This window comes from Esox lucius, chromosome 4 (genome assembly GCF_011004845.1).
Source record: "Esox lucius isolate fEsoLuc1 chromosome 4, fEsoLuc1.pri, whole genome shotgun sequence".
In the NCBI taxonomy this organism is placed as follows: domain Eukaryota; kingdom Metazoa; phylum Chordata; class Actinopteri; order Esociformes; family Esocidae; genus Esox; species Esox lucius.
Genome location: NC_047572.1, coordinates 22387118 through 22414113, shown reverse-complemented (window position 1 = coordinate 22414113; position 26996 = coordinate 22387118). Strand labels below are relative to the sequence as shown.

At 41.0% G+C, this 26996-nt stretch overlaps 2 protein-coding genes and 1 long non-coding RNA gene across 3 annotated transcripts; 1 reads left to right on the top strand and 2 right to left on the bottom strand.

Moving 5' to 3' along the window:
* Positions 1-2216: 2216 nt before the first annotated feature.
* On the bottom strand, positions 2217-5072 carry LOC105025824 (alpha-2Db adrenergic receptor-like). Its single transcript, XM_010896805.3, has one exon. It carries the CDS (start codon positions 4556-4558, stop codon positions 3254-3256), a length of 1305 nt encoding a protein of 434 aa, XP_010895107.1. The 5' UTR covers positions 4559-5072; the 3' UTR covers positions 2217-3253.
* Positions 5073-6345: 1273 nt separating this feature from the next.
* Positions 6346-21272, bottom strand: LOC109615676. The gene is made up of 4 exons (XR_002196651.2): positions 20279-21272; positions 19368-19438; positions 6527-6586; positions 6346-6431 (listed from the first exon to the last, which is right to left on the bottom strand). It is a non-coding gene; the product is annotated as an uncharacterized LOC109615676 (long non-coding RNA).
* simc1 (SUMO interacting motifs containing 1) lies at positions 19438-26038 on the top strand. The gene is made up of 9 exons (XM_010896803.3): positions 19438-20076; positions 21298-22845; positions 22973-23299; positions 24216-24376; positions 24503-24607; positions 24732-24863; positions 25022-25178; positions 25307-25391; positions 25533-26038. The coding sequence occupies exons 1-9, from the start codon at positions 19933-19935 to the stop codon at positions 25739-25741; spliced, it is 2868 nt and encodes a 955-aa protein (XP_010895105.1). The 5' UTR covers positions 19438-19932; the 3' UTR covers positions 25742-26038.
* The last annotated feature ends 958 nt before the right edge of the window (positions 26039-26996 follow it).

Sequence of the window (26996 nt, the reverse complement as noted above, 5' to 3'; positions counted from 1 at the left end):
CAAACAAATACAGAGAGTCAATTTCATTTGCTTGTCCTAAATTGTGTTGAGGAGAAGTTGTATTTTTGTCACATACCTGCATCATAGTTAACAAAAGTAATTAGTAAATTAAGTAGGTGAGCAATGGTGAAATTCCCCTTTACGCTAATAAAAATACTATTTAATCCTTGGAATAAAAACGTGTTGTGTTCTTACCACCAAAATACTCTTTTTCAGAAATCTATTTATTTGACAGTTAAGATGATAAAGCCAAAATTATTTGTTTTGGCTTGAGGGGTATCCCTTGATGCCAGGCTGTTCTGGGTGTGTTTGAGACAAACACATATTTTCGCCAATCCCGCATCTCACATGCAGACCCACTAATTTCGTGAATAAATAATCTGCAGAATACTTCAAACCATCTCCCTTAAACAGAAAATACACATGAAAATAATGTCTGATCACTCCCTCCTCTGACAAGTACCTCATAAATAAACCCCAAAAACGAATTCAAGGATCTCAGCTTCAGTGAAACCCCAGAGGACGGGTTGATGTGACAGTTACTGTCTTATTTTTCTTAGCCACTGGTACACTAGCCTGTTAGACACTAGACACTATATACTGACACTGTTACACAGTTTGTGCAGCTCAGCTTGTTTGTTGCCCAGCCAATAGGGGGTGGTGGAAGATTCAAGACATTCCTCTGTGGCTCAGACAACAGAACCCAGAACGCCCCTCCCCACGAAAACAATTGACTTTCGTCGAGGAAATGTCCTTTCTAATAAGGGCCGTCTCTGAGACAGAACAGGTTTGGAACCTCTGAACCCAACCATTTGAAAGGTTAACTCAAAGGTGACAGTGGCTGAAGTCGACCGCATGACGTCCTCGTCTTGAACAATAATGCTGTGCCATTCATTTTATACCACACGGCTGATTCAAATGATATGATTACTGTTAAGATTGCACTGTTTTGATAAGCTGACTATTGCTCGGGCAGAAACCATAATGCAAACCCCCTTTGGGGTTCCATGGACCAAGTTTAGGAAACACTGCACTATAACCCAATATTTGGACTTACATCCTCTATGCGTCTTGACAGACCCCACATGAGACCTGACCCAGGTCAAGTGAAGCATGTTCTGATTGGCTGGCTGTAAAACAGAGATCCCTGTGGCATTAAAACCACGGACTGGAGTTGCTAGCCTGTTTCCTTAAAAGACAATTTGTCACTCTCCACATCTCTGTTAATTCAACCCTTCGACCTGCACCAAGAGTATGTGATGTATGTGTGATGACAATATCTGGCACGAACGGATATATATCTAACACGCATGCAGTCCATGACCTCACTGAAGCACTCTCATGTGGCAACACGGCCAGCAGTGGGTTCACGTGTGGTGGCATGAACGTCTGATGCATTGTGGCTTTGCTTTAACGTGTTGAAACAAAAGATGAAGAGTTGAATTTTTTTTTACATTCAGCCCTCTGGTAAAATTCGAATCACAAGAACACATACAGGATTAAGGAGCAACAGTTGAGTTTTTGGACATTCGTCCATTATTTAAACAAAGCCCACAGTAATTCCATGTCACAACGCACAAAGCCTCAACATTAATGGACTGCCACCAAAACAACACAGAGGAGGAAGTAGCAGAAAGACATAACCATGCTTGATGTTCTCCTTTAGTTGTTCTTACATTTCTCTGTCACATAAACAAATGCACACATAAGCAAGCAAACACATACACGCACACACCGACACGGACACACACACACAAACAAATAGTAGCACATTTTCTCATTTTTCTATTTCCAAAGGTTGGAAAATGGATCACACTGTGTGATACTATCAAGACCTGTTTTTAATCTGCAGGCAAATAGCTTCTTCTTTGGTCAAAAATGAAAATACTTTCAACAATATATCACATTCAAAAATATTTATGATATAAATAAGGATTATTCGGTAGGTAATTTGTCCTTATTTTCATCTGTATGTATTCATGAGATTTTGGTGCAAAAGTGTGATTGTTCAATCTGCTAATGATTACTTTCATCTAATTATTTCCAGGTCTTAGGATGGTTCGTAAACCACAGAATATGCCATTCCCATACTGTGTCATGGACAGCAGAGCAACCCACCCTAAAGCAGCCTTAATAGAATATAGATTTTTAAATAAAACATTGATTAAGAGCCACATTAACTTATTAAGTTAACATTTATTTACATTATGATCATTTGACACCTCTTGATAAAACTCAAGCAACTTTAGTAATTCCCAACCATTTTGGCTACTAATTCAAAGGCCACACTCTTAGAAAAATGGGTCTCTTTAGCAACTAAGAGTGCGAGTAGGTGGTTCACTTTGTGCTTACTCTCAGTCCTTATAACGAGTGTAATGAATGATTCACAGTTTACAAGAATGTCAACTAAAGTGGGTAGGGCACTGTAAATTGGTCTCTGCATGTCCATACATTTTTGAGTCTAGCAAAAAAAAGAAACTTTGTGATTAAATGCTGGTGAATGTTGCGTTTTTCTTTAAAACACACAGACGTTCCAGATGGTGGTGCCATAACAAGCAATTTAATTTGACCTTGGCAAGGTCACACCTCTTGTGTCAGTCCAGTTCAATACATAGGTCCCTCACCTCATAAGGAACAAATTTGACTCAAGAACCCGTAAGATGCATCATATGGGATTTTACACCATTTTGAATAAAAACCGAAATTCATGTAACTCAACACAATATTTTTAACATTAGTATCTTAAACAAAATGGCCTCTACTGACCCCAAAAAAACATTCACATGGGTGTGGTCTGTCACATAAATGCATAAAAATCTGTCAACTACATTCGTATTATAAGACACATTGCAAACACTGTCACCCAAACAGTGGCACTATAACGGGCACATGTTTATATATGTGTCTCAGAGTGAGGCTACCTCAGTTACCTGACTGAATATGCAATGAATTCCTAACGTTCAAAGCAGGGAATAACATTCAGTATAGCAATAACAAATCATCATTCACAACATTATATTTTTCTCTTGTTTTGATATATCCTCTTTTCTTGGTACATTGTTCAATATTCACATATTTATTTACAACACTAAATACTTTGATACCATCATATTACTCACAAGCCTATAACTTCCTTTTGGAATGAATAGTCATTCATAGGTGCAAGGATGTGCGCAGGTACAGTAAGAACTGAAGTCTTGTAAGGATAAGCAGTAACGCTCAGTCTCCCCAGCCTCACATTGACCCCTTCATTTCAAGTGGCATTACTGCGCTTTGAAGTCCGGCAAACTATTTTCTTAAACGCCTTGCGGAAATCCCTGTTGAAAATAGTATATATGATAGGGTTCACCGAGCTGTTACAGTAACCGATCCAGAAGAAGGCGTTGAAGAGAGCGCCAGGGATGTAGCAGCTATCCCTGCAGATTGCATGCAGGCTATATGTGAAGAAGAAGGGAAACCAGCAGAGCACAAACACCCCCATCACAACTGCAAGCACGAAGGTGAAGCGTTTCTCACGCATCTGGGCCACCTTGATCTTGGACGAAGCCGAAGAAAAGCGGTGGTGTTGGGCTGCCAGGGCCACGTTGGCAGAGGTTTTAGGGTCTTGGAAAAGCTGCGAGGCACGCGCCGAGGCCCAAGACATGCCGCAGCTCTGACGCGGGCAACAATCTGAGCCCTCCACCTTCCTGCGCTTGGAGAAACGCGCGCCGGATGGATTCCGTGGTTTGTTGTCCGAGGCACAGCAGCTCTCCTCCAGGTCGATATCGTCCAGCTCCTCCTGCCGGTGGCGTTCTTCAGAGCTCAGGCTACTGGGGCTCTCCATCTCCATCCGATCCTTTCGCACGAAGCATGTCTCCGACTGGGAAGGCTGTCTCTCCAGGCCGTTCTTAGCCACGAATACGGTGGAGGAGCGCTGCTTGGCCACCTTGTAGATCTTACAGTAGACAAGGATCATGATGAAGCCTGGAGCGAAGAAGGACACAACGCAGGAGGAGAGGATGTACCAAGTCTCATTGTTCAACAGACACTCGTGCTCATCGTGCTTGGTCATGATGAGCGGTGGGAAGGAGATGACGGCAGAGATGACCCACACCACAGCTATCATGGAACGGATGCGCTTCGGGGTCCGCTTCAGGTTGTAACTCACCGCCTTGGTGACGGACCAGTAGCGGTCCAGACTGATGGCACACAGGTGGACTATGGACGAGGTGCAGAACAACACATCCAGTGCCAGGTAAAAGGCGCACCAGGTGCTCCCAAAGTACCAGTAACCCATGACCTCATTGGCAAGGGAGAACGGGATGACCAGTGTGGCCACCAGGATGTCCGCGCATGCCAGGGACACCAAGAAAAGGTTCTGGGGCGCGCGCAGGGCCCGGCTGTTGAGCACGGCCACAATGACCAGCACGTTACCAACGATGGTGACCATAATTATAACGGAGACCACCAGGACGATAAGAGCAGAGACCAGCCCTGTGTGCGGCAGAGGTCTCGGCATGTCTGAGGCATTGACATTCTGCGAGGCGTTGGCAACAGGGATGAATTTGGCTACATCCATTTTAAAGGCATCTTCTCTACAGTGTTATATTTATTGTTTGCCTGCCCTCCGCCACGCCTCCTCCCAAAACAGCTTTTATCTTTTAATTGTTAAAATGTAGACCAAGCCATTAGTCCTAGAGCATTTCAGAAATGGAGATGTGCCGTGCGCTAGTTTGCGTGATCTATGAAGAAATGTAGAGCACATAGGTATAATACCTGAGGAACCGTTGCGTCCCGGCAAGCTGCTATCATCTTCAGTTTCATGCAGGGTCTGCAGCAGCTCCATGTTCCGTGCTCACACCATATCCAGTGTGTTTTCATCACCCCAAAGTCCGGAATACAAATAAGTCTCCATATATGGGTGATATTCCAGTGTGAAAAAGAACATTCTCTTTCAGGTTTGTCGGCCAATCCTGTGCGCAGTGCTGTACGTTCGTTTGTTAGGCAAGCGTCCCCGTTACGCACAAGAGGCAGCGCGCGCTGCGAACGGAGGCACACTGCTTGTGGAATGTGTTTTCACGGGGGAACGAAGTGGGCGATATCACTTCTAAGACCAACCCATCACCAAACTTAGCAAGAGAGGGAGAGAGAGTCTGAGTTTACCTAGAATAAAGAACAGTCGAGGCTGTCTAGAATAATCTGTTTGGTTATTTACTTAATATTTCCAAACCTTATTTACTCTTATACACACAAGAAAAGGATCTCTTTGCCCATCTACTGATAATAACAGTTGATAATTGAAAAAAATATATAATAATGTATTTGATTCTTGAAATAAAGAGATGAAGACTGAAACTGTGCAAATTACTTGCAGATTACTGTAATGTATGTGTAAATGTCTCAATGTGTAAATCATGCTAAGTAATGCACTTTTTGCATTATAATTCACCACACTCGCTCAATCCCATTTTAAATTACACAATGAGCTGGAAATGAATGAAATACCTGGCTGCCTGTTCAGCTCCTCGGATTAGATTTGCTGTAGGCTTTTAATGATGTAACAGAATGCTCTGTTCAGCGGTGCAGTGGCGTGGCTGTGGTAAGGCTGGGGATGAAGCTATTTAGCGCTTATAGAGGCGTAGCGACATGCATACAGAGACAAAGCCACAGGGTCACTGGGAAAGCCCAGCAGATTGCTATTTGACAAAACCCAGCACTGCTCTGAACCCGCTGGTGCACATGGACTGAATGACGACTGAATGAAAAGAAATCGGACAAAAAAACAATAAAAAGGCTGACTTTGTGTTGTGTTTTCCTCTGTGTGACGCATTTTGTGTATGACTATATATGCGTGTGGGGGTGTGTGTGTGTGTGTCTCTACGCATATATGAATTTTGCAGGTTTGTTTTCAGAGAAGCTCTTTTCTGCATCTGTCTGCTGTGGAACATGCATTTATCAGGGGTCCCCTATCTCTCCACTCTCCGACTGACCCCTGTACTTCCCTGAGTGCTGTGAGAGTCTGCTCACATAAAGGGCGACTGTCATAGCGAATGAGAGCTGGGCCTGGTGATGCAGATATGCCCCAAGAGCTCCACCTGTAATACAGACACAGAACATTAGTCTCACCGGCTCCACCTCCGCTCACCTCTGCTCTGGTCCAGTCATTAGCAACGCAACATGTCTCCGAGACGGCAGCACAGCAAAAAAAGAAAGAATATTCCAAACATCAAAACACTTTTAGGTCAGCCAGTCTGGGTCGGCCAGATGAATACATCCACAAAGAGAAGATATTTCTAAATTGATGTATTATTGTGATGCAGTATGCTGTGTAATAGACTTTTACTGAGAACTTGTTTTCACCTTGAACATATGTAACAGCCGAGGGAGAGTGACTTTATGCCTGCTCCATTGAGATATTGTCGTTGTGGTTTGAATAACCGTAGATTGAACAGCTGAATAATAGTAAGAGTAACAGTTAAATATTTACACATTAACTTTTCATTCTATATTATCTCTCTCACACACACACACACACACACACACATACCTTTTTCTATTCCAAGTTGTAAAACAATACCCCACATCCTGCCAGTTGGGATCCAGCTTCCTGTTGTGATGTAATCAACACAATCAGTAAGTCCTCAATGTAGCCACAGGGTTGCCAATAATACTAGTGACCTCACATCTCATTGTACATCCTGTGATGTTATGGGGGTGCAGGTAGCCCTCAGGGTTGTTATTTCATAGATTTTTTTGTCAATTTATTTATCCAAACAAAACTAAACAAGAGTAACTCAAATTGTGGGCTTAGAAAAAAAAACAGCTTAACAAAATCCTTGGCCAGCTGGAGGGAATGTAGCGCCCCTCTATCACCAGGCCCCTCGTGACGTCACAAACCCAATTCCACCTCTAATCTCACTCCCAGACTTTAACCTCTAACCTCATATATCAAATAATAGCACACCTCCCATCGCACGCTTCACGTTTCTCCTCTCTCCTTCCACAGCACCATTAGCATTCCTTTAATTCTCCAACTTTGACCTCTCACCTCTAATACCATTTTGCCTGCGAGCAGCAAACACACATGCACACTCACACGATGGCCGAGTGGCAGGTTTGCCCCTTCATTGACACGGATGATGTGGGAGGCAGTAGACTGACCTCCATGTCAACTGAGATTAAATAGAGATATGCCCTAAAGCCCATGTAAAGCCAACTAGAGCGGCATGAACTGTAAAAAGTGCCAAAATGTTTGAGACACTCATCAACGTTGTTAATAGTGTGACATTTGCCTTGAGTCCATCAGAGTGTTTTAGTTCCGCATGGCTGTATTGATAATTACAGCCCTTTTATTATGGTTGGAGCAGTGATAATTATCCCTCTTGCTGGAGCTCCTTTCCCAGCCAAAACGATCTTTCTCATGCTCTCTCTCACTCTCATGTGCGTCAGGCAGGCAGCAGACTGGCAACCAGCACTGAAGACTAGTCCAGGAATCAGCCAGAACGACAGCATGAAACAAGTTTGTCTGTCTTCTACTAATGACCAGAAATACTGGGTGTGTTAGTGATTGAGACGGCAAGAGGGTGAGAGGTTCCTTTGCTGAGGCCTGGCCAATCACAGAGCCTGGGTGTGGACAGACAAGTCACAGAGGGTTCAGACACTCAGGTTTCCATTCACTGTTCTGTTCTAAATTTGGTTCCACAGCACCAATTTCTTATTCATTCGTCATATAGGATATTAGACTTAAACTACGTCATTATAGACTTGGATATTATTTGTACCTACTGCTGTTAAGGCTAATTCTGAGCGAATCAGTAAAATATTATACATTACACATAACTATATATACATAAATATGCAGACTAAAATACTTTGCAGACATTATTTATATTTTTCTTTGCCACATGTTGTCAAATTTGCATTGGAATTTTCATACTTTTCCTGTAATTCGCCATTGGTTCAATCTCTACAAAACAGACACCGTCAGAGGGAGCTAAGCAGCGTCCCGTGATCTAAGTGTGTGTACTTCCTGGCGATGTATCTGATGCTGTCTTACAAAAAACAATACAAGTCGCAGTCCGCATCATGAGAGTGATGTTAGTTAACATTTGGGTTCTTCGTTAAAAAAAGAAGTATAAAATAATTACATAATTAGCAACTGTGGGTGGTCATTGCACAACAAGACATCCCGCAAGTGAAGCCAGATTATATGAAATTAAAAGCATAATTGTGCAATTACAAATTGAATTTCATCATCATGTTGCAGTTGTTCTTCAGTGTCTACCAAGCTCAAATCTGCTCTTTCCAAATTACTCATGGATCAACACATTTGTTCTTGTGGTTTTATTAAATTCTGTGTTGGCTAGAGTATATATTATGCCTAGAATGTGCGTTAAGCCTGAGAGGATGGAAGTTCAAGTTCAATTCTGTGCCAATGTCAATCAGCCAAATCCCTATTGCAGCAATGCTGAGTATCGCCTCCCCCATGAGGCTCTGCCAAGCCTTTAGTGCCGCCATTTTCAATTGCTGTTAAAAATTATATAATGAATGTTTAATTTTTATCTGGAGATAATTTAGACTAAAAAAGAGGACTATGTACACATCTTTTAAATGGACTTAAAATATAACTGCATAGTAATTGTTTAACTTCAAATCCAAACTTCTTAAGTAAAAAATTATTCACTGTCTCAAAAACATACATGGATGTCAACTTGCATACATTTTTAAAAATAATTTCTGTATATGTTATTTACACTAGCACTACCATTCTGGGAATGTCTAAACTTACTTGGGAAATAATGGTGGTTCTGATATTCTGTGGGGCGGAGAGAGAGTGAGACAGAGAAAGAGAAAGAGGAATTTGCACTTGAAAGTAAAAAAAAAAAACATTTGATATACTGTCATTATAAAAATAGGCTTAACATCAAAGGTTGTAGTAAACATGGTCAGGAGATCTGGGACATGCTCATCATCTGCAGGTTACTGCTGGATATTTCTAGTTACAGCATATACAGCAATAACACCACCACATTTATTTGATTCTTGTATTCTGATTATGACTAGCTCACCTGAACAGGAACCCAGATTCATCTCAGAATAGAATAACTAAGCACTCTGTTTTCAACATAATAATAATGAAGAAACATAGCATGTATCATGTTGCTCCTCTGTGTGACATGTACAGTGGGGAGAACAAGTATTTGATACACTGACGATTTTGCAGGTTTTCCTACTTACAAAGCATATAGAGGTCTGTAATTTTTATCATAGGTACAGTTCAACTGTGAGAGACGGAATCTAAAACAAAAATCCAGAATATGACATTATATGATTTTTAAATAATTAATTTGCATTTTATGCATTTTATGTGTGGTGACAGCTTACTTTGGTTGGTATACACATCAGGTTAAGCTGCTGATATGTTTTCCATCCTTGTAACTTGTGACAAAATAGAAAGATGTCTCGTAATTACACAATACCTATCAAATATGTGTCCAGTATCCTGTGCAGTTAACTCGCCAGCCAACCCATGCATATGAAGTGAACTCCAAAAGCATTTGGACACAATTCTTTTGTGTTTTGGTTTCTGTTTTCCAGTTCTTTGGATGTGAAATGATACAATGACTATGGGTAAATGTGATTATAATTTGATAGTATTTGCATCTATATCGGATGAACCACTTAGAAATGTTTTGTATGTGAATCACTTTCCAGTGTATGCATTAGAAAATTAATCTAATTTAATGTTGGCTCCTTTCCCTGTTATTTTTATGTTTGAATGTGCCTTTTTTATTACTGAAGAAAAAAATGTCCCTTAATTATTCACCAGCATGTATTTAGATTGTCACGGGTAATGCTCTCCTTGATACTCCAAATTATTTAGGAATGAAAAATTAGAAAATATGTAAGCATTGTGTATTTTTTTTATTTTTTTCACAAGATTAATTGTTCCTTGTCTGTCCAATTAGTTGAATGACAACTCTCTCTAAATCCACCCAAACATAAACCGAGGCAACCGTTTTAAAGTAAACATTTCTCTCATACCCCCAAAAAGGAAAGGAAGATAAGAAAAGCTCATTATGTCAGTTGCAGGGCCCATTACTTCATGACAGCAATGTAGTTTGTGAGCATAAGAACTCAAATGGCCCCACTCTAACATACTGCAACATTCAACTTTCTCTTAAGTCACAGTAGGCCTTCCCAAAACATTTCATTTTAATCCCTTTTAATCTCAGCAAACCTTGACAGGTTGTTTCCTTTTAGTAGTAAGTAATTAGTCTGTTCAGACAGTTGGAAGTTGGCCCTTGTCATACTCAGACAGACAGTGTCAGGTGGGTAGCACTGGGCAGCCTGGCCAATGCTTTGTTTTTTGTTCAAATCTGTTCGTAGAAATGTACACTTCTTTCAACCTCTCTACATTTCAAATTGTTTTGTTCTACTCTGGACTCTCATGTTTTCTTGTGCTTACAAGTACATAATGTTCAGACAGTCTGATTGTAGGAGCCAAACTTTTAAAAGGTTCTGGGGCCGTAGTGTTCATCCTCTCTCTTACTAATAGCAATTATCCTCTCATTCGGTATCTCAGTCTGTATGTACTTTGTTGTCTCCCTCCCATCAGGTTTCTTTCTTTGCTTCTTCCTCTTCATGTTTCTTTTCATGAGTTGTGTATCCATGTCAGTGGGCCAGGATTTGTCTGTCCACACCATCTGGCCAGGCTCGCACAGCACTTAGCTCTCCTCCTCTCCACGTGTTGGTAATGACATGGCATTTCTCACAGTCACGCCAACCGTTATCACCGTGCCAGCGCCGGGTCCACAGGTGCAGCCCACCCAAATATTGCCAAACCTTTTAAATTTCTCCGCCAGGCCAACATTGGAAGACTAATGCATGCTTTTATTACTAGCACATGGCTTATTGCATTGTTCTCCTGTCGAAAAATTCAGAATGGTTAATTCAGAATATATTACCCTGTATGCTAACAACAACAAGAAAGAGAGCCCTCATTAAATAGGAGAGCATGCATAACCTATTCAAACACCCTGCAGTGGTTGCCTGTTGGTCTTAGAATTGAGGTTGCCTGTTTTAGAGTTTTAAACTCCTGCAGTGACTTCTATAATTAATTTATATCAGTGAGTCTGGCATTGTGTATTTAGCAAGAGCAAGCAAGGGGTAAAGGTAACAGTGATAAGTGTTGAAGGGGGACCTGAAGACAAATCGAAAGGCAATGTGGTGAACTACATCTGAGGGATTGTATCTGTTTATGATGGTCTTTAGGGGATACTGTGCTGTGGATTAGGAACCAGTTTTGGACAAATTGTGTACACTGGCATAAAAGTGGTTGAGGGAGATACTGGCAGCAACATCATTAACATAGCCAGAGAACAAAGTTGGGCCAACAATCAAACCTTGCGGAACACCCATAGATACCATTACAGATCTAGACAACTGGGCCTCTGATTTGACACACTGTAGAATAAACAGACACATCGTTTTCAAACCAGTCTAGACAATCTGAGAAACCTAGCTTGATGAATCTACTAATTAGAATGCAGTGGCAGACAGAATCAAACTGCTTTAGCCAAATGAAAAAAACTTAAGAAAGGCAGGATTTAGTCATATAACAGTTGAGGTCTTGCTTTTTGCCCAACTGAAAAGAAGGACAACAGCAGCCGCTTTCCAGTCCTGTGGAAATACAGCTGACTGTAATTAGAGGTTTAACATGAAGGTGATAGAGGCTGAGATAATGGAAGCAGACGGAATCAGACAAAGGGGTCCAGAACATCGAGCCCAGAAAGTTCACAAGGTTCCGTATTAAGCAACTCGTTCCGCACGTCATTCACCAATACTGGATTGAAGGACAAACAGGGGTTGCTCAGGATGAATCCACAGGGTGATAGGGCAGAGGTGCTGACAGCTGGAGTGGGCAGGGGAGATAAAAATGCATGGTCAGCCCTGTCAGTGTAACTGTTGCAGCTTCCAACCATGATTTTCCTCTACAGATGATCCTACAGAGCCTCTTTGAGCAGGGTGGAAGCCTTACCTCTGTGCTAACTGAGCCTGTCACATGGGAACTGATAAAGCAACCTGAGAGGCGCACTTCCTGGTTGTACGGTTTCTTAAGGGTGCTCAAGACCAGTTCAGGCCATTGACTTGGCTCTGTTTCTGGACACAGTCTGTGCATATTCCTTTGAACTATTAGAATCTGTGGATCATTTGTTTCTGAGGACCAACAGAGATGTCCTGTGCCTCAAGGCTGCGCACAGACCTTTCATGGGGCATGAGCCAAAGCAACAATACGACGCATGAACAACGCATATCATACAGACAGAATGCATGTGAATGATGCATGAATATGAGCACCGATGGGCAAAGGGCAGGGGCTCAAGCCCCCTCCGGGGTCTATCCGTGGATGTGCCTGCTGTGCTTCGTGCATTCAATCAATCAATCAAATGTATTTATAAAGCCCTTTTTACAACAGCAGTTGTCACAAAGTGCTTTACAGAGACACCCGGCCTTAAACCCCAAGGAGCAATCAACAGTAGTGTTGGATTTCAGTGGCTAGGAAAAACTCCCTAAGAAGGCCGAATTTTAGGAAGAAACCTAGAGAGGACCCAGGCACAGAGGGGTGACCAGTCCTCTTCTGGCTGTGCCGGGTGAGATATTAAGATTCCAATTGGAATAATTTATAAATTTCTCTGGGCTAAATCCAGAGTCTATTTGATTTTAGACTAGGTCAAAAGTATGACCAGGTGGACAAGAACAGGGACAGCATCAGGGCCCCCCAAACCAGATAATCCGCAGGTGTGTACCAGGACCTCATCTCCTCCTAAAATTTACTGGAGGAGACTCTGCGCCCATACAGCACATGAACTGAACCCAAGGGTTCCAGTAGCCTGGTAAGGGCAGGGTGCTGTCTGAGCCATCTCCATAGCATATGACATTAAGGGGCGAGGGCTGTCTAACAGGGCGTGTTCTCCATCTGTGGAAGTATCCTGGGCACTGTTTTAATAAAGGCTTGAATGAGGTGGACTTTTTCACTGCAACAAACTGGGCTACAACTGTTGTGTATGTGGAATACACCATAATGACATAGGCACTATTCTACGTTTGCATTAATCCACATAATTGAGTTCCGCACTTGCGCAGTGATTTTTATGTCAAGTGAACTTGACGCTGAATAGTAAAAGTTATGTCAAACTATATCTCGTACACTCTGATGTCATTGATCTGCTGATGTCAATGTGGGAGTTGCAACAACAACTCACAAATTGTTTGTAATTCATTGACACTGTATTCTTGGCTTCTTTTAGTACATTTTGTACAACTATATTTTTGCAATAATAAAAAAAAAGTTAACTTTACCCACATTTTGACAAAAAGACTAAATTACTAAATATAAAAAAGTATGCCGAAATAAACACTTGCATTAGAAAACAATACATTTACTATTCAGAATTTCAATTCCAGTAGCAAAGGTGACTATATTACTATATGTTCAAAATATGCAAGAAGAAACACTATTTCACACTGTTTGCCTTCTAGTGGACATTAGGTTACCCCCATTACGGCATTTCTAGATTTTCTTTTAACAAAAACAACACATGGTCCTAGAAAGCTCTGGGAACCTTGATTTGTCAGCTAGCTCAGAACAACCATCTTTATGCAGTGGGACACAGCTGAATAATACAGAATTATATGAATTTCAATACATTTTCTGTGTTGCTCAAGAAGGACACTGGTTTCATTTTAGAGTTATTCATCTTTACATTGTTATTCAGGTTTAAATAAGGACCTAAGCACGTGTTGTTCATGTGTTCAATATTGAAAGTCCTTGTAGGACACAAAAGAGGAAATGACCTTGCTGAATATTAAATAACACTCCTAACAGAACTATCTCGTCTGGGTGATGAGGATGTATGGCCAGAGAGTAAACAGTAGGTCTTACTGAAATAATGAAAATTATGCATAGAAAATATGGCCTCATGCCAGCAGCTGAGAACTGCAGCAGTAAGCAATGTCTACTGTTTCTTCATCTTTATTTTTCACCTGGCTAAGGCACCTACTACTATATTCATTAAAAACTGCTCCAAGGCAGCTACAATGGCTTGGCACATTGATGAATAGTTGTAACATCCCAGCTGTAAGTGCCAACTTAATCAAATCACCCATATAGACTTACAAAACTTTTTCAGAGTTACTTTTGAAAAACAGCTGGTAAAGATTAGACCAATTCCCCCTCTGTCAATCCTTTTAAAAACACCTGAGTGTTCTGTCTCAGTGTCACTTGGGTTCTCCACAATGCCCATCAGTCACAGGAAACACCAGTTCATTAATATGTGAATACACACCAAATTGTATACAGAAATTGTGTAATTGCACACTATTTAATCCAAAATAAGTCAAGCGTAGGAAAAAGGTTTAAACAGCTAGGGGTAGTGACGAGATCTAAAGCCGACTTGCGCAACTCAATCGCTGTCTGAAAACAGATTTCTGCCCATCGCAGAAGGTAGAGTTTGTAGATAACAGGCTCTCTTTATATTATAAATGAAATATAAAATATAATTATATACAATATAATTTATAATTAATACATTATATTGAATGTATCTACAGTACGTTAAACTTCCTATGTTATTGTATTCAGAAAAAAATAATCAATAAATGCAGCTCCAAACGAGGAGCACCTCTGCCTACACACAAACAACCAGGAAGACGAGAAAGTTCCGAATAAATGATAGGGAACAATGACCTGACCTCCAGATGGTCCCTATTCATTTCTCCCTTAGATTCCTTAATGCCAGATAATGGCTATATAATGGTAAAATATGTTGAATCAAAGAAAGTGTTTTAAAACTGTAACTGTTTTCCCCACCCCCTGGCAAAAATGATAGAATTACAGGAAAATATATATTAAAATACCAGATTTTCTCACACCATAATTAATTCTGTAGAATTACAGGAAACCCTGTATAGAGCCTCCCAAAAGGCTTAAGGCACTCCTCATGTGTATAATATCTTCCCAAATAGCCCTGAAGTCAGCCGCTGGCTCTGTCAACTAAACTGCTATCTCTATGATGGTGTGTGTAATTGTGTGCATGCGTGTGTGTGAGTTGCTCTAATGAGTGTGAATCAGTCCACTGAGCTATCTCTGCTCTGAGGGGACAGACCGCAGTGCTGAGGGGTAAAGATGCACATATATACATTTTCTCCTCTCTGCCTTTGCTCTTTTATCTATCGTTTCCGATCAGTCGCGTACAGTGACTCAGCCTTAGGGATGCAACCTAGCAGTCCACTCCCCTCTGAACGTGTTGTGTATCTGCAATGGCAGGGAGGGTAAAAGAAAATCCATCTGGTTACTGAAATACCATCTTGTCACCTTTACCAATCCAGTCCTATCATGTCTGTGATCGGGAAGATCATCAGGGGAGAAGGAAAGAGTAAGATAGCCCAAAAGAGAAGGAACATCCTGTTTAGAATGAATCATAGCCCTAAAATCTTACAATGTTCCCCTTAGATGATACAAGTAAACTGTACATCCCACTGCATTTGGAGGAAGAAATAGTGATGAATCATCCCGTCAAATGAAGGTCAGGCACGAAGCGAAGTTGAAAGGAAGCTGACATTTCAAGTTACTTATGTCTTTCAATCAACTGTCAAAGATACATTTTTCCTCAGGGTTAATTTGATATTTTCAGAAGTTTTTTTCTGGAGCTGTATTGTTAAAAACAACTTTGACAGCAGTCTTGGGCATTCTGAATTTTCTCACAGACAATCATGGAGATGTGTTGTTACGGGCTAAGTAAGAGAGAAAAATGAAAATCAATACCAAGTGAAGAAATATGATGCTGAATAACAGCAAAACTCAATGAAAACCAGCAGAAAAATGCCACTAACGCACTGCCATTCAGCTTAAGCCATTAGCTAAGACAAGCCAGGATTTTAATGCATACTGTATTGCCACTCTATGCTAATGTGTTAATAAATCCCTAGTTAAGCAAGATAATAGGGTTGAGATGAGAAGATATTTACAATATTTTATTTTTCCATAAAACTGCAGTGATTATAAATGTGGATATGTTTCTTGCCCCACTGATATGGGCTGATGACTCTCTAATGGTCTCAGGTTATTTGAGAGAACAACAGCTTCAGAGAGATATCACAGCCTTCAGACTTGAACATTGTGATTTTCTGGTCTACCAGAGATTTGGTCCATCAGTGTAGGCCCCTGTGGTATGAAGGAGTAGAGCAGGAATGTAATGCAACTGGGAAAAGTGATGGTTGTCAATCTTTGCACACGTTAACGGATGGTTTTGCCTTTCATAGTAAACGTTGTTCTTACAGCTTTTCACTTAGTCGTCGTGTCTTTTACTTGCTTCACTTGTTGCAACTTAAAATTTGGCATCACAAACAGTATCTCAACTCAATTTGCAGTTTCTACGTGGTCCATTTCAGGGGCGCCATAACGAGGTAGAAATATTTTCCTGCATCTGTACAATGACGGCAAGAAGGTGGCTGAGGCCTACCCGGAGAAACGGCACAGGTTGTTGACAGTAATAGAGACAGGATATAGCTCTGTAAGCGTTGATGTGGGGGTGGTTGCTTACACAGTTAAAGTCATAGGAACCTAAAAAGTCATTAGTAATGTGAATTATGTTCCCTGTGTGATGTTCATTATGAGGAAAGGGTTATTCTCAGATGGATGTTGGAGATGAATTCATTTGCATGATGTTCTTGATGCTTTGCGTACAGTTGTATTTCCCAGGTGGATAAGGGAGACAAATTATTGTGTATTCTGTTTGTAAAGTTCTGATACAGCCCTTACATTGGAGTTGAGGTAAAGTCAAATAATTAAGTGAATAAGTTACATGCCATTTTGGGATACAGAAATCCTTTAAGTTATAGCATCTCCCTTTTAAGAGCTCCCCAAAGAAATTCAGCTATGTGGAGATTGAATATAAAAAGCTATATTATTCACTTTTTAAAGCTAAAAGGGAGAAACCTACATGCTTATGTGTGTGATGGGCATTCCAAGACAATATATAAAATATCCAATGTAAACCACAATTAGTCTATCAACATTTCATATTGTGAAATGCATGTTAAAAAAGGGCTGCAGTTTTACCTGCCCTAGTTATCAGAACTCTGGCTAAAAAAAAATTTTCTTATTCATGTAACTTGGCTGGAGAAATTAAAGTAGACTAGAATGATGTGCCCTCCTCTCCCCACACTCTGGTGAGTTATTTGGGAACGTGGGAGCAGGATGTTAGGAGTCTTTCTTTTTTGCTGTGTGTTTGTACCTTGTTTTTTTATGCCTTTATTATGTGTCTGTCTTCTTGTTTGTTTTCTAATATGTTACAAAAGGCATGCACCCATTCTGTCTTCATTTGCAATTGTTTGTTTTTTGGCATCTAATAAAACCTTTTCCCCCAACACATAAAAAGACAACACAGGACAATTGACAAATACTTTTCTGCGTCATGAAAAGGGTCCAGAACTGTGACAGAACAGATAGTCAAAGTGTGTCCTAACCGTATTGATGATCAAAAATATTCTTTCCAAATGTGTTCTGAAGATTTATGTAATTTAAGGACAATAGTTCTGAAAGAAATGCCTAGAAAATTCATTTTTTTTTCATCAAATCAAAAGGAGTCTGACAATACACAAGGACTGACCCCTTCCAGAGAAAACAGACTTATGGTTGTCTCAGTAGTAGAAAGCATCATTTGCAACATTATAGAAGGCGCTTAGCCCATAACTGAAGGAAAATGTATACAGTTAATCTGTTGTAAGACCATCATCTTGAAAACCTACAATATACCCAGTCAATATACAGTATCAGCCAAAGGTTTGGACACACTTTTATCCACATAGTAAAATAATAGTGAATACCTCAAATCTATGAAATAACACATATGGAATCATGTAGAAACCAAAAAAGTACATTTATATTTTAGATTCTTCATAAGAGCCAGCCTTTGCCATTATCAGAGCTTGGCACACTCTTCACATTCTCTAAACCAGCTTCATGAGTTATTCACCTGTAATGCATTTCAATTAACAGATGTGCCTTGTTAAAAACTAATTTGTGGAATTTCTTTCCTTCTTAATGCGTTAGGCTGGGTATACAGAGGATGACAAGCATGGTGGGTATACAGAAGACTATCATCTCCTGTACTGTAGTAGTCCCTATTACAGCAAGAACAGCTGAAATAAGCAAAGAAAAACAAACAGTCCATGACTACTTTAAGACATGAAGGTCAGTCAATTTGGAAAATATCAAGAACTTTGAACATTTCTCCCCATGCGGTTGAAAAAAACATCAAGCATTATGATAAAACTGGTTCTCATGAGGACAGCAACTGGAAAAACCGAGAGTTACCTCTGCTTCAGAGAATACGTTCATTACAGTTACCAGCTTCAAAAATCAGTAATAAACTGCACCTCAGATTGCAGCCCAAATAAAAGTTTCACATAGTTCAGTAACAGACATCTAAACATTAACTGTTGAGAGGAGACTATGTGAATCATGCCTTTATGGTCTAATTGCTGCAAAGAAACCATGAATGAAGGACACCAAAAGATGCCTAGAAACATGAAAAATTGACATTAGACTGGTGGAAGTCTGTCCTTTGGTCTGATGAGTCCAAATTTGAGGCTCATCATCACCCCAAACGCTGCGTTTTTGTAAGATATAGAGAGGGTAAACAGATGATCTCTGCATTTGTGGTTCCCACTGTGAAGCATGGAGGAGGTGTGATGGTGTCGGGGTGTTTTGCTGGTGACACTGTCAGTGATTTATTTAGAATTCAAAGCATCAAATGATCTGGCTTCCACAACCATCCGACCTGAACCCAATTGAGAAGGTTTGGAATAAGGGAAAAGCGGCTAGCTATGCAGAATGAAGGAAAAGCAGCCACTAAGTGCTTAGCATATGTGGGAACTCCTTCAAGATTTTTGGAAAAGCATTCCAGGTGACTAACTTGTGAAGCTGGTTGAGAGAATGCCAAGACTGTGCAAAGCTCTCACCAAGGCAGCAATTTTGAATATAACTACATGATTACATATGCATTATACCTTAATTGTGATGTCTTCACTATTATTTTACAATGAGAAAAAAAAAATGTGCAGGGTCCAAAGTGTCCAAACTTTTGCCTGGTTCTGTATGTATACAGTTATTACTTATTTTCTTGCTCCCGCATTACTGCAAACTATAACATGTCTACACATGGCTTGTTGGAATAGGACGCCTGTCTGCAAACATGGTACATCTGCACACAGCTACAGCTGTTTCCTGTTGTGTTTAGTGGGTGCCTATTGTAGTTTCCATCCCCATAAACTCGTGTGAATGTGGCATAGAACACCCAATGTCGCATTTTTACTTCGCTTACTATTTGTTGACCTGTATCTCCCTCTGCTGGAAATATAGGATAAGCTGCGGTGTAGTTCCTCCAGTAAGATCCTGTTCAAAACAAGGAAATAGTCAATTTAGCTACATGTACATTTTCAACCAACGTTATGAGTTATTAGAATTGTGTTATGATAAAGTAACATAATTAGGCGTTAAATATCGTCCATCTCGAAACTTTTATTCTAAAAGTACATCGTCGGCTGCGGCAGGTGTCCCATAACGGTAGACGTTTGTAGTAGCCAGATATCCTTTCTCATCTGATGTAGCTTGCTAGCTAACAAGTTTGTAACGTATTGCGTAACTGCAAAAACTATTTACCGACATGCTTTGTTCTGTTGCAATACTTTGAATGATGGCTTGGATTATCTCTACAAAACGTTTACGACCTAGTGTTTATAAAATTTATATAATCGTCTTAATACGTTAGTTTAAGTAATGTTACAATAGATAGGTACCCGGACCTAAGATTCAAATTCAAATGATTGAGTTTATTTGCAGGCTAGCTGGTTAATAAAATGGCTAACTTGAGAAGGTGACAGCGAGAGATGGAGGATGTTATTTCGCTCAGCTCGGGGAGTGAAGTGGACTCGGATGTTGAAGTTGTAGGTGTTTACAGTGACACCGAGAACAAGGCCGAGGCAAGACCATTTATCAGGAGAGGATGGGTCAACCTTGCTGCATACACACCGGTAAGTCGTACGCCCTATTCTGTAGCATGCCTCACTAATTGCGTGTATGGTAGCTTGACCTCAAAACCAGTTGGGGGCGTGGAGGAAATGTAAACGTTTTACTGTTGATGCACGTATATATACACAGTACAATTACTGTACGACGCATCACCCACCAACTCGTAGGGTTACATTTGGAATTTAGCAAAATTGTTGACCTGACCTTAAGTTTTTCTTTAAAAGATACGGTCCATTTGTAGCTACATTTTGGTGAAGACTTTCAGTAGCCACTTCCAGCTTCGTGACAATCGTGTGTAGTTAGTTACAGTACAGTGTGCTGGTAACGGGTTCTCCTACGTCGTTAATCACGACATGTACAGTTAGGGTGAGTCTTGGAGGGAGACAGGTTTAGATACTATGTATGCCACCTTATGACTGGCTGTATAATATATCTATTACGACATCACTACTAATTCTCCAACTTCGATTAGAATAATGTCTTCTGAATTATAAATACTTAGCTAGCTCGTAAGGTCGTTGGCGTCCTGTTGTTAGCAGCTGGTTGGCCATATCAACATAGATAGTAACCACTTTTTGGTTATGCCTTTCCCATGTCTCACAAAAAATATTGAAAACCACGTAAACAAATTACCCAGACAAGGTAACCTAGCAGCAATTCTGGACTGGTTCTGACAAAACTGTGCAGTTTGCCCTAGGAATGGCTAAGCAGTAATTATTGCCCACTCCTGTGTTTAGATTGGTTTCCCCATTGTAGGAGCTAGGATAAAGTATATGAAATCTGTAATGTCATTATAGATTTCAGAGTAAGTACAGAGTAAGTGCCGGGTCAGATTTCCTTAGCTGTCCAGATAAATACTTTTTTCTCTCTTGCACAAATGAACCGGAACAGAAGGATCAGGATGTTATCGTACTAGGTAGAGTTATACCTCTAAACATTAAAATATACTAAACAGTTTTTAAGTCAGTATGACCACTTTCTCTTGGTCACAGAGGAAGGAATCACCTTTGAAATCAAAATGAATTCATAACATTTAAACATGTTTGAATTGTGTCTGCATCCCTGATAATATGTTTAGCAGAAATGTCTGTTGTCAGTTGTACCTGAGATCATATTGCAAATGTATGCAAATACTTCCATGTAATTTGTTAAAATTATTTTCATGTTCACCTTGCAGTAAATAGTCTCATATTAGTTATGTTGTTCACCGGTCTCCCTTTCAGTTTGTGATTAGATCTACTGGTCAGAAATGGACTATACCACAACCAAGGAAGCGCAGAAGGAAAGATCCAGATGAGCCTGTGGAAGTGGTGGACTTAAGTGACAACTTGTCAGATCACTCAGGTCCAGTGCTGGGCAGTGAAGAATGTCAAGGGAATAAGAGACGTGAGGGAATCTCAAAACACAAAGGAGCACACATCAGAAGTCCAGGGTCTCTGTCCCACTCCCCACCTGAAAAAGGGCTGACTGAGAAAAAAGCTGTTTTGAAAGCAGAAGAAAGTGACATTCTTGAATCCAATATTGGTTGTATCAGTGACTCTTCTTTGATTGAACAACCAGATGACAAAAGCACTGTGAAAAGTTCAGACATAGACATTCCAAAATGTCCTGTAAAATCACCAAGTATTCCAAAATTTGACATGCCTGCACAGAAAGCAGAAGTCTTAGAGTCTTCCCCTGAACAGATCACTCAGGAGTCACAACTATATTCAGGTATAACTTCAAAACCACTGTGTGAAGGAAAAGAGGATCCACAATGCCTAATGCCGGAGACCAAGAACTCTGTACATTTTTCAAAAGAAGTGCAGACGAGCCGTACTCGAAAAGAAGAAAGGGATGCTTTAAAAGTACAAGAAATAGGAGTTTTGTGTACAATAGACAAAACTGTTAGGACAGAGAAAAAGGAAGAACCAGGGTCCACACAATTACTACGAGACACAGGTCTCTCTCTCTCCTCCCAAAGCCTCGTAGACAGACCACATCATTTACCTGGTGATTTAGTCCCTGACCCTGTCAGGTTCTCAGATGGCTTCGGTGCATTTAGAGCTCAGCACGACGACACCTGTTATTCCCGTACACAAATTCCCTTTGAGACGTCCCTCTGTCCGTCTCCGTCTGATGATGACACACTGCGTGTCAACCTGAGTGACCCAGTTTACAATCCCACCTCTGCAACTGGCAAACAGAGTTTCAAGCAGGACAAAGTTCATCCAAATGCCCCCTCTACCAGTTACAACAATTTCATGCCAAGCTGTCCTTCCATAGAACCGGACAAGCATGCTCCCCAAGAGAGTTCCCACAATTACCCCAAACCTCCCCCCTTAACCACCAGCACCACATCCCTTGGTCCCAGCGCGGAAGAAACTTATTGTATAAACGTAAGCCGGCCCAACAAGACCCCTAGTCCTACTTCAACAGTTCTCCTAGCTGGTGAGTCCCCAGCTTTGACCATGGATAACACTGAGTTGGAATTGGCAATGGATAGCCCCCCGATGCCATACATGTCTAGTATCCCCAGTGATCCTCCGTTGTCTCTGCGGTCTGACGAGGTGGATGAGGAGGCGAGATCTACTGAAGCTCCTCAAGCTGACTTGGGGGCTGAGAGTCTGATGACAACTGCATGGAAGAATGGCAGTGATGGAGAGGATATGGGTGGAGAGAGAGGAGGTGGTGAGGATGACGCAGTGGTCAGCAGAGAGGACAAGTGTTATGTGTGTCCAGTCCAGCTCAAGAAGCTAAGGCCCCTGCTGTCTGGACCAGTTAAGAACCTGGTAAAGATATTTCTCTCTCTCCCTCTATCTCCTTTCTTTCTCTCTACTTTCTTTCTACTCTCTCACACACACAAACGCAGAAAAAAACGTCTAATGTATGTCCTCTGCTACATCTATCTCTGTCTAGGAGAATAAGGAAGAGGAGGACGATGGCTTAGGTGATCCGGAACCTCTGTGCAGACAGAGCCTGAGTCTGGTGTACAGTACCATGGAAGAGAACTACCCAGAGGGAACCGTGCAGCTGCTCTCTGACCTGCTGCAGCCCCGCTTCTTCCCCCCTGTCGACATCACCAGACACCTCCTAAGAGGCATCCTGCTGGACCCCCAGTGTCACGACGTTCTCTGTCTGGAGGCCTACAGTCTCCTCATGAGGACCCAGATGCACAGTCACACCAACATCGCCACTGTCCCATGGGATTGGGAGCTGTTGACCACAGTAATGACTGCTGAACAGGTATTGGACAGCCCTCTGTTAGCATCAGAGGATTGAATTATACACTTGGGCTTATGCATCAGTTCATCAAACCGAGGATTTCAGATCAGGGGTCGGTTTGCAGGCCAAACTAACCCAGGAATAGATCAAGAGGCATGAAATAATTGATTCTAAATAATGCATTTGGTTACAAAGCGTTTTGATATACAGACTTTCTATTTGACAAATTGAGGCAGGTTTCTCCTTGTTTCATTCTATGCAATTGTGTGGTTTTGGTTAAACAAATTATAGTATTAACATGGCCATGCCTATGGCATCATCCTTATTTCCCATTCCAGGTTCATTTAATGTGCTGTCTCCTAGACAATTGTAGCCCTGAACGTCCATCAATCCTTAGACACTGTAGTAAGAAGCTCTTCTGCATGCTTGTTGTCTATACAGCTTCAGTGGGCAAATGTTCAACTCAATGCTCAAGATACTGCTGTTCACTAATGAATCCCGGTTTCAATTGCACCAGGCAGATGGTGTCATGTGGGCAAGCGTTCTGCGGATGTCAGTGTTGTGAACAGCATGCTTCATGGTGGGGCTGGAGTCATCGTAGTGTTTAGCATTACCTAAGAAAGAAGGAACCCACTGGCATTTCATCAGTTTGAATGCACAGAGATGCTGTGACGAGGTCTCGTCGTCCATTTTTTGCCATTCATCCACCTCCAACACCTCATGTTTCAACATCATAATGCCGCCTGTCAGAACTATCTGTTCACAATTCACAAAGCTGAAAATGTCTCTGTTTCCATGGCCTATATACGCACTGGGCATGTCATGTCAACCATTGAGCATGTTTGGGATGTTCTGTAGTGATGTGTGCAACAATGTGTTCCAGTTCCTGACAATATCCAGAAACTTCACAACCATTTCCCTCGGTTCTCCACCTTAGAGCCAAGGAGGAAGGTTCCGCTGTGATGTTGTACGTATGCTGCTGCAGTATGTTGTTCAGACTTTGGAAGATGACTTCCGGGTCAAACTCTCCTTCCGTGACCTCCACCATTCCATCGCCAGTAAAACCATATCATGTAACTTGCATTTCAGCCAGGTCAGGTAAGCATTGTGTCCAGGACAAAACATTAATATTTATTTCATAACTTTCTTAAAATATGGATTTGCATTTTGTTTTTGTTTGTGTGCCAATAAATTCATATTTGTGCATTTTATCCTTCCCATTAGAGATGTTATTAATTGGCTCTTTGCTGCAATTGTCAAATCAGTTGGGGACAACAACAACATGTCTGCAGACATCATCAAGGTGAAAACCCAGAAGGAACATCTAAAGTGAGTTAAACGGACCTTGACACAGTGCTTTGAGAATAGAAATATAGCACCCCACCAAGCACACACCATCACTGTTCAAAGGATTCAAAATGGAAAGAAGTACACTCAGACTGTGTGTGTGCAGAATGGTTTTTCTCCTGCAGAAGATGCTGTCCCTGGCCTTGGAGGTGGACCTCTTACCAGCTCTCAACTCCAGCAAACTATCTGGGGAGCTCTTCCACATGATAATCAGCACTCTCCCTCTAAGACACCACAGGTCAGATAAAAGAAGGGGGATGTTGGGCAGGGGGAAAGGGTGGTCAGAAGGTGGGCAAGGGGTAGTTTGGAGGGTAGAGAGATTGGTACAATATTGGTGAAATGGTTGGAAGTGTCGGAATGAACGTGTTTGTGTATAGACTCTCTTCTTGTGCCTAGACTGCTGTTACTGGAGACCTTAGAAAGCAGACTGTTGAGGTGTAAACTAACAGAGCACCTGCTGCGACACGCAAGTCCACAGAAAACCCCAATGCTCATGTCTCTGAACCTGCTGTTACACTTCCTACACAACGCCTCACCCACACCAGACTCGACGGTGAGTAGTTCTATCTAAAAAAATAATGATGACTGCCATGAGTTACTAGGTTGGAATTAGGTCACATTCCCTTCCATCATCAGTTACCTGTGCGTCTAGCATATCGGTCTGTCTATCCTGTTTTTCAGGATGGAGCCGAGAGCTGGAAGAAGTGGGAGGAGTTGGTTCAGCTTCTATGGATGCTGCTGCTGAGCAATGAGGAAGTCATGAAATGTGGGTTACTGAAAGATTTACTCATCAAAACAAAAGCCTTTCTCAACAGTTTAATTAATAATGGATATGTTCAACATCACCTAATTTACACAGTTTACAGTTTTTCCTAACTTATCTGCACCTTGACCTCATATCCTCCAGGTCACCTGAGAATTGCAGTAACTGAGCGAAGGGGCTACGATCGCATTCCGGTCCAGATTAAAAGTGAATTTGTGTTGAGGTTGGATGTCCAAGAGGCTGTGGAATCCTTCCTGTCCAGATCCCAGGCTGACCTGCATCAAGCCCTGCCTCCACATGTACACGAGTCCCTCACTTACCTTCAGGATCATCTGCTAGCCTCTTCTCATTGAGAATAAGTTAACCAGTTGAGTTCAGTGGTTGTGGATTTATTTGTATTTATTCATGATTAATTCATTTTCATAATAATAATAATTTACCAATTCATTGTTTTAAATAAATATTTATTCTTTTTTAAGTTGTTTTAATATAAATTAGTATTGATGTGACCTGCAGTGCCTTTTGAAAATGTATAAAACCACATCTTAAATTATAATTTATACACAATACCCAACAATGACAAAGTGTAATATGTTTTTAGATAAGTGACAGTTAATTAAAAAGAAATCAAAGAAATATCTCATACACAAGTATTGGATTTGGGCAGTTTCTTCCATTCTTGTAGTTCTTCTCAAGCTCTGTCTGATTGGATGGGGAGCATCAGTGAATTCAGTCTTCAGGACACTCAAGCACATTCACAGACTTGTCCCAAAGCCACTCCAGAGTTATGTTGCCTGTGTGAATTGGGTCACACAAAGATGAATCTTTGCTGTTGAGAAGCATCCACATAGCATGACGTTCCAACTACCATGCTTCACGGTAGGGATAATCATTAGCCAGGGATAATAATTACTTTGTTTTTGCCTGAAGTAGCACTTGGCATTCAGGCCTAATTGATTTTGGTCTCATCAGACCTGAAAATCTTTTTCAGGGCTGATGCCTTTTACTCTGGAGTGATTTCTGCCTAGACACTACCATAAAGGCCTGATTGATTGATGGAGTTCTACAGAAATAGTTTTGCTTTTGGCAGTTTCTTCCATCTCCAGAGAAACTCTGAAGCTCTGTTAGAGTGGCACTGACATCAGATACTTCAGTTTTTAATTTTCAAGAAAGCTAAACACATTTTTTTTTTTTTATCGTTATGCGTGTGTGTATATACAACCCTGTTTCCCAAAATTTTGGGACACTGTAAAAGGGAAATAAATGCAATGATGTGCAAAACATTTAAACAATATATTCGATAGAAAATAGTACATAGACAAATCAAATGTTGAAACTGAGAAATTGTATTATTTCTTGAAAAATATATGCCCATTTTGAATTTGATGCCAACAACAAGTTTAAAAAAAGCTGGAACAGGGGCAACAATAGACTGGAAAAGTTGTGTAAGGCTAGAAAAGACATGGTGGAACACCCCACAACTAAGCAGATGGGGAGGTGTTCCCCACTCTGTGAAAGACTGCGGGCAAATGCAACAATTTTAAGAAATGTTTTTCTCAACGGCAACTTGCAAAGAGTTTGGGGATCTCATAATCTACTGTACATAAT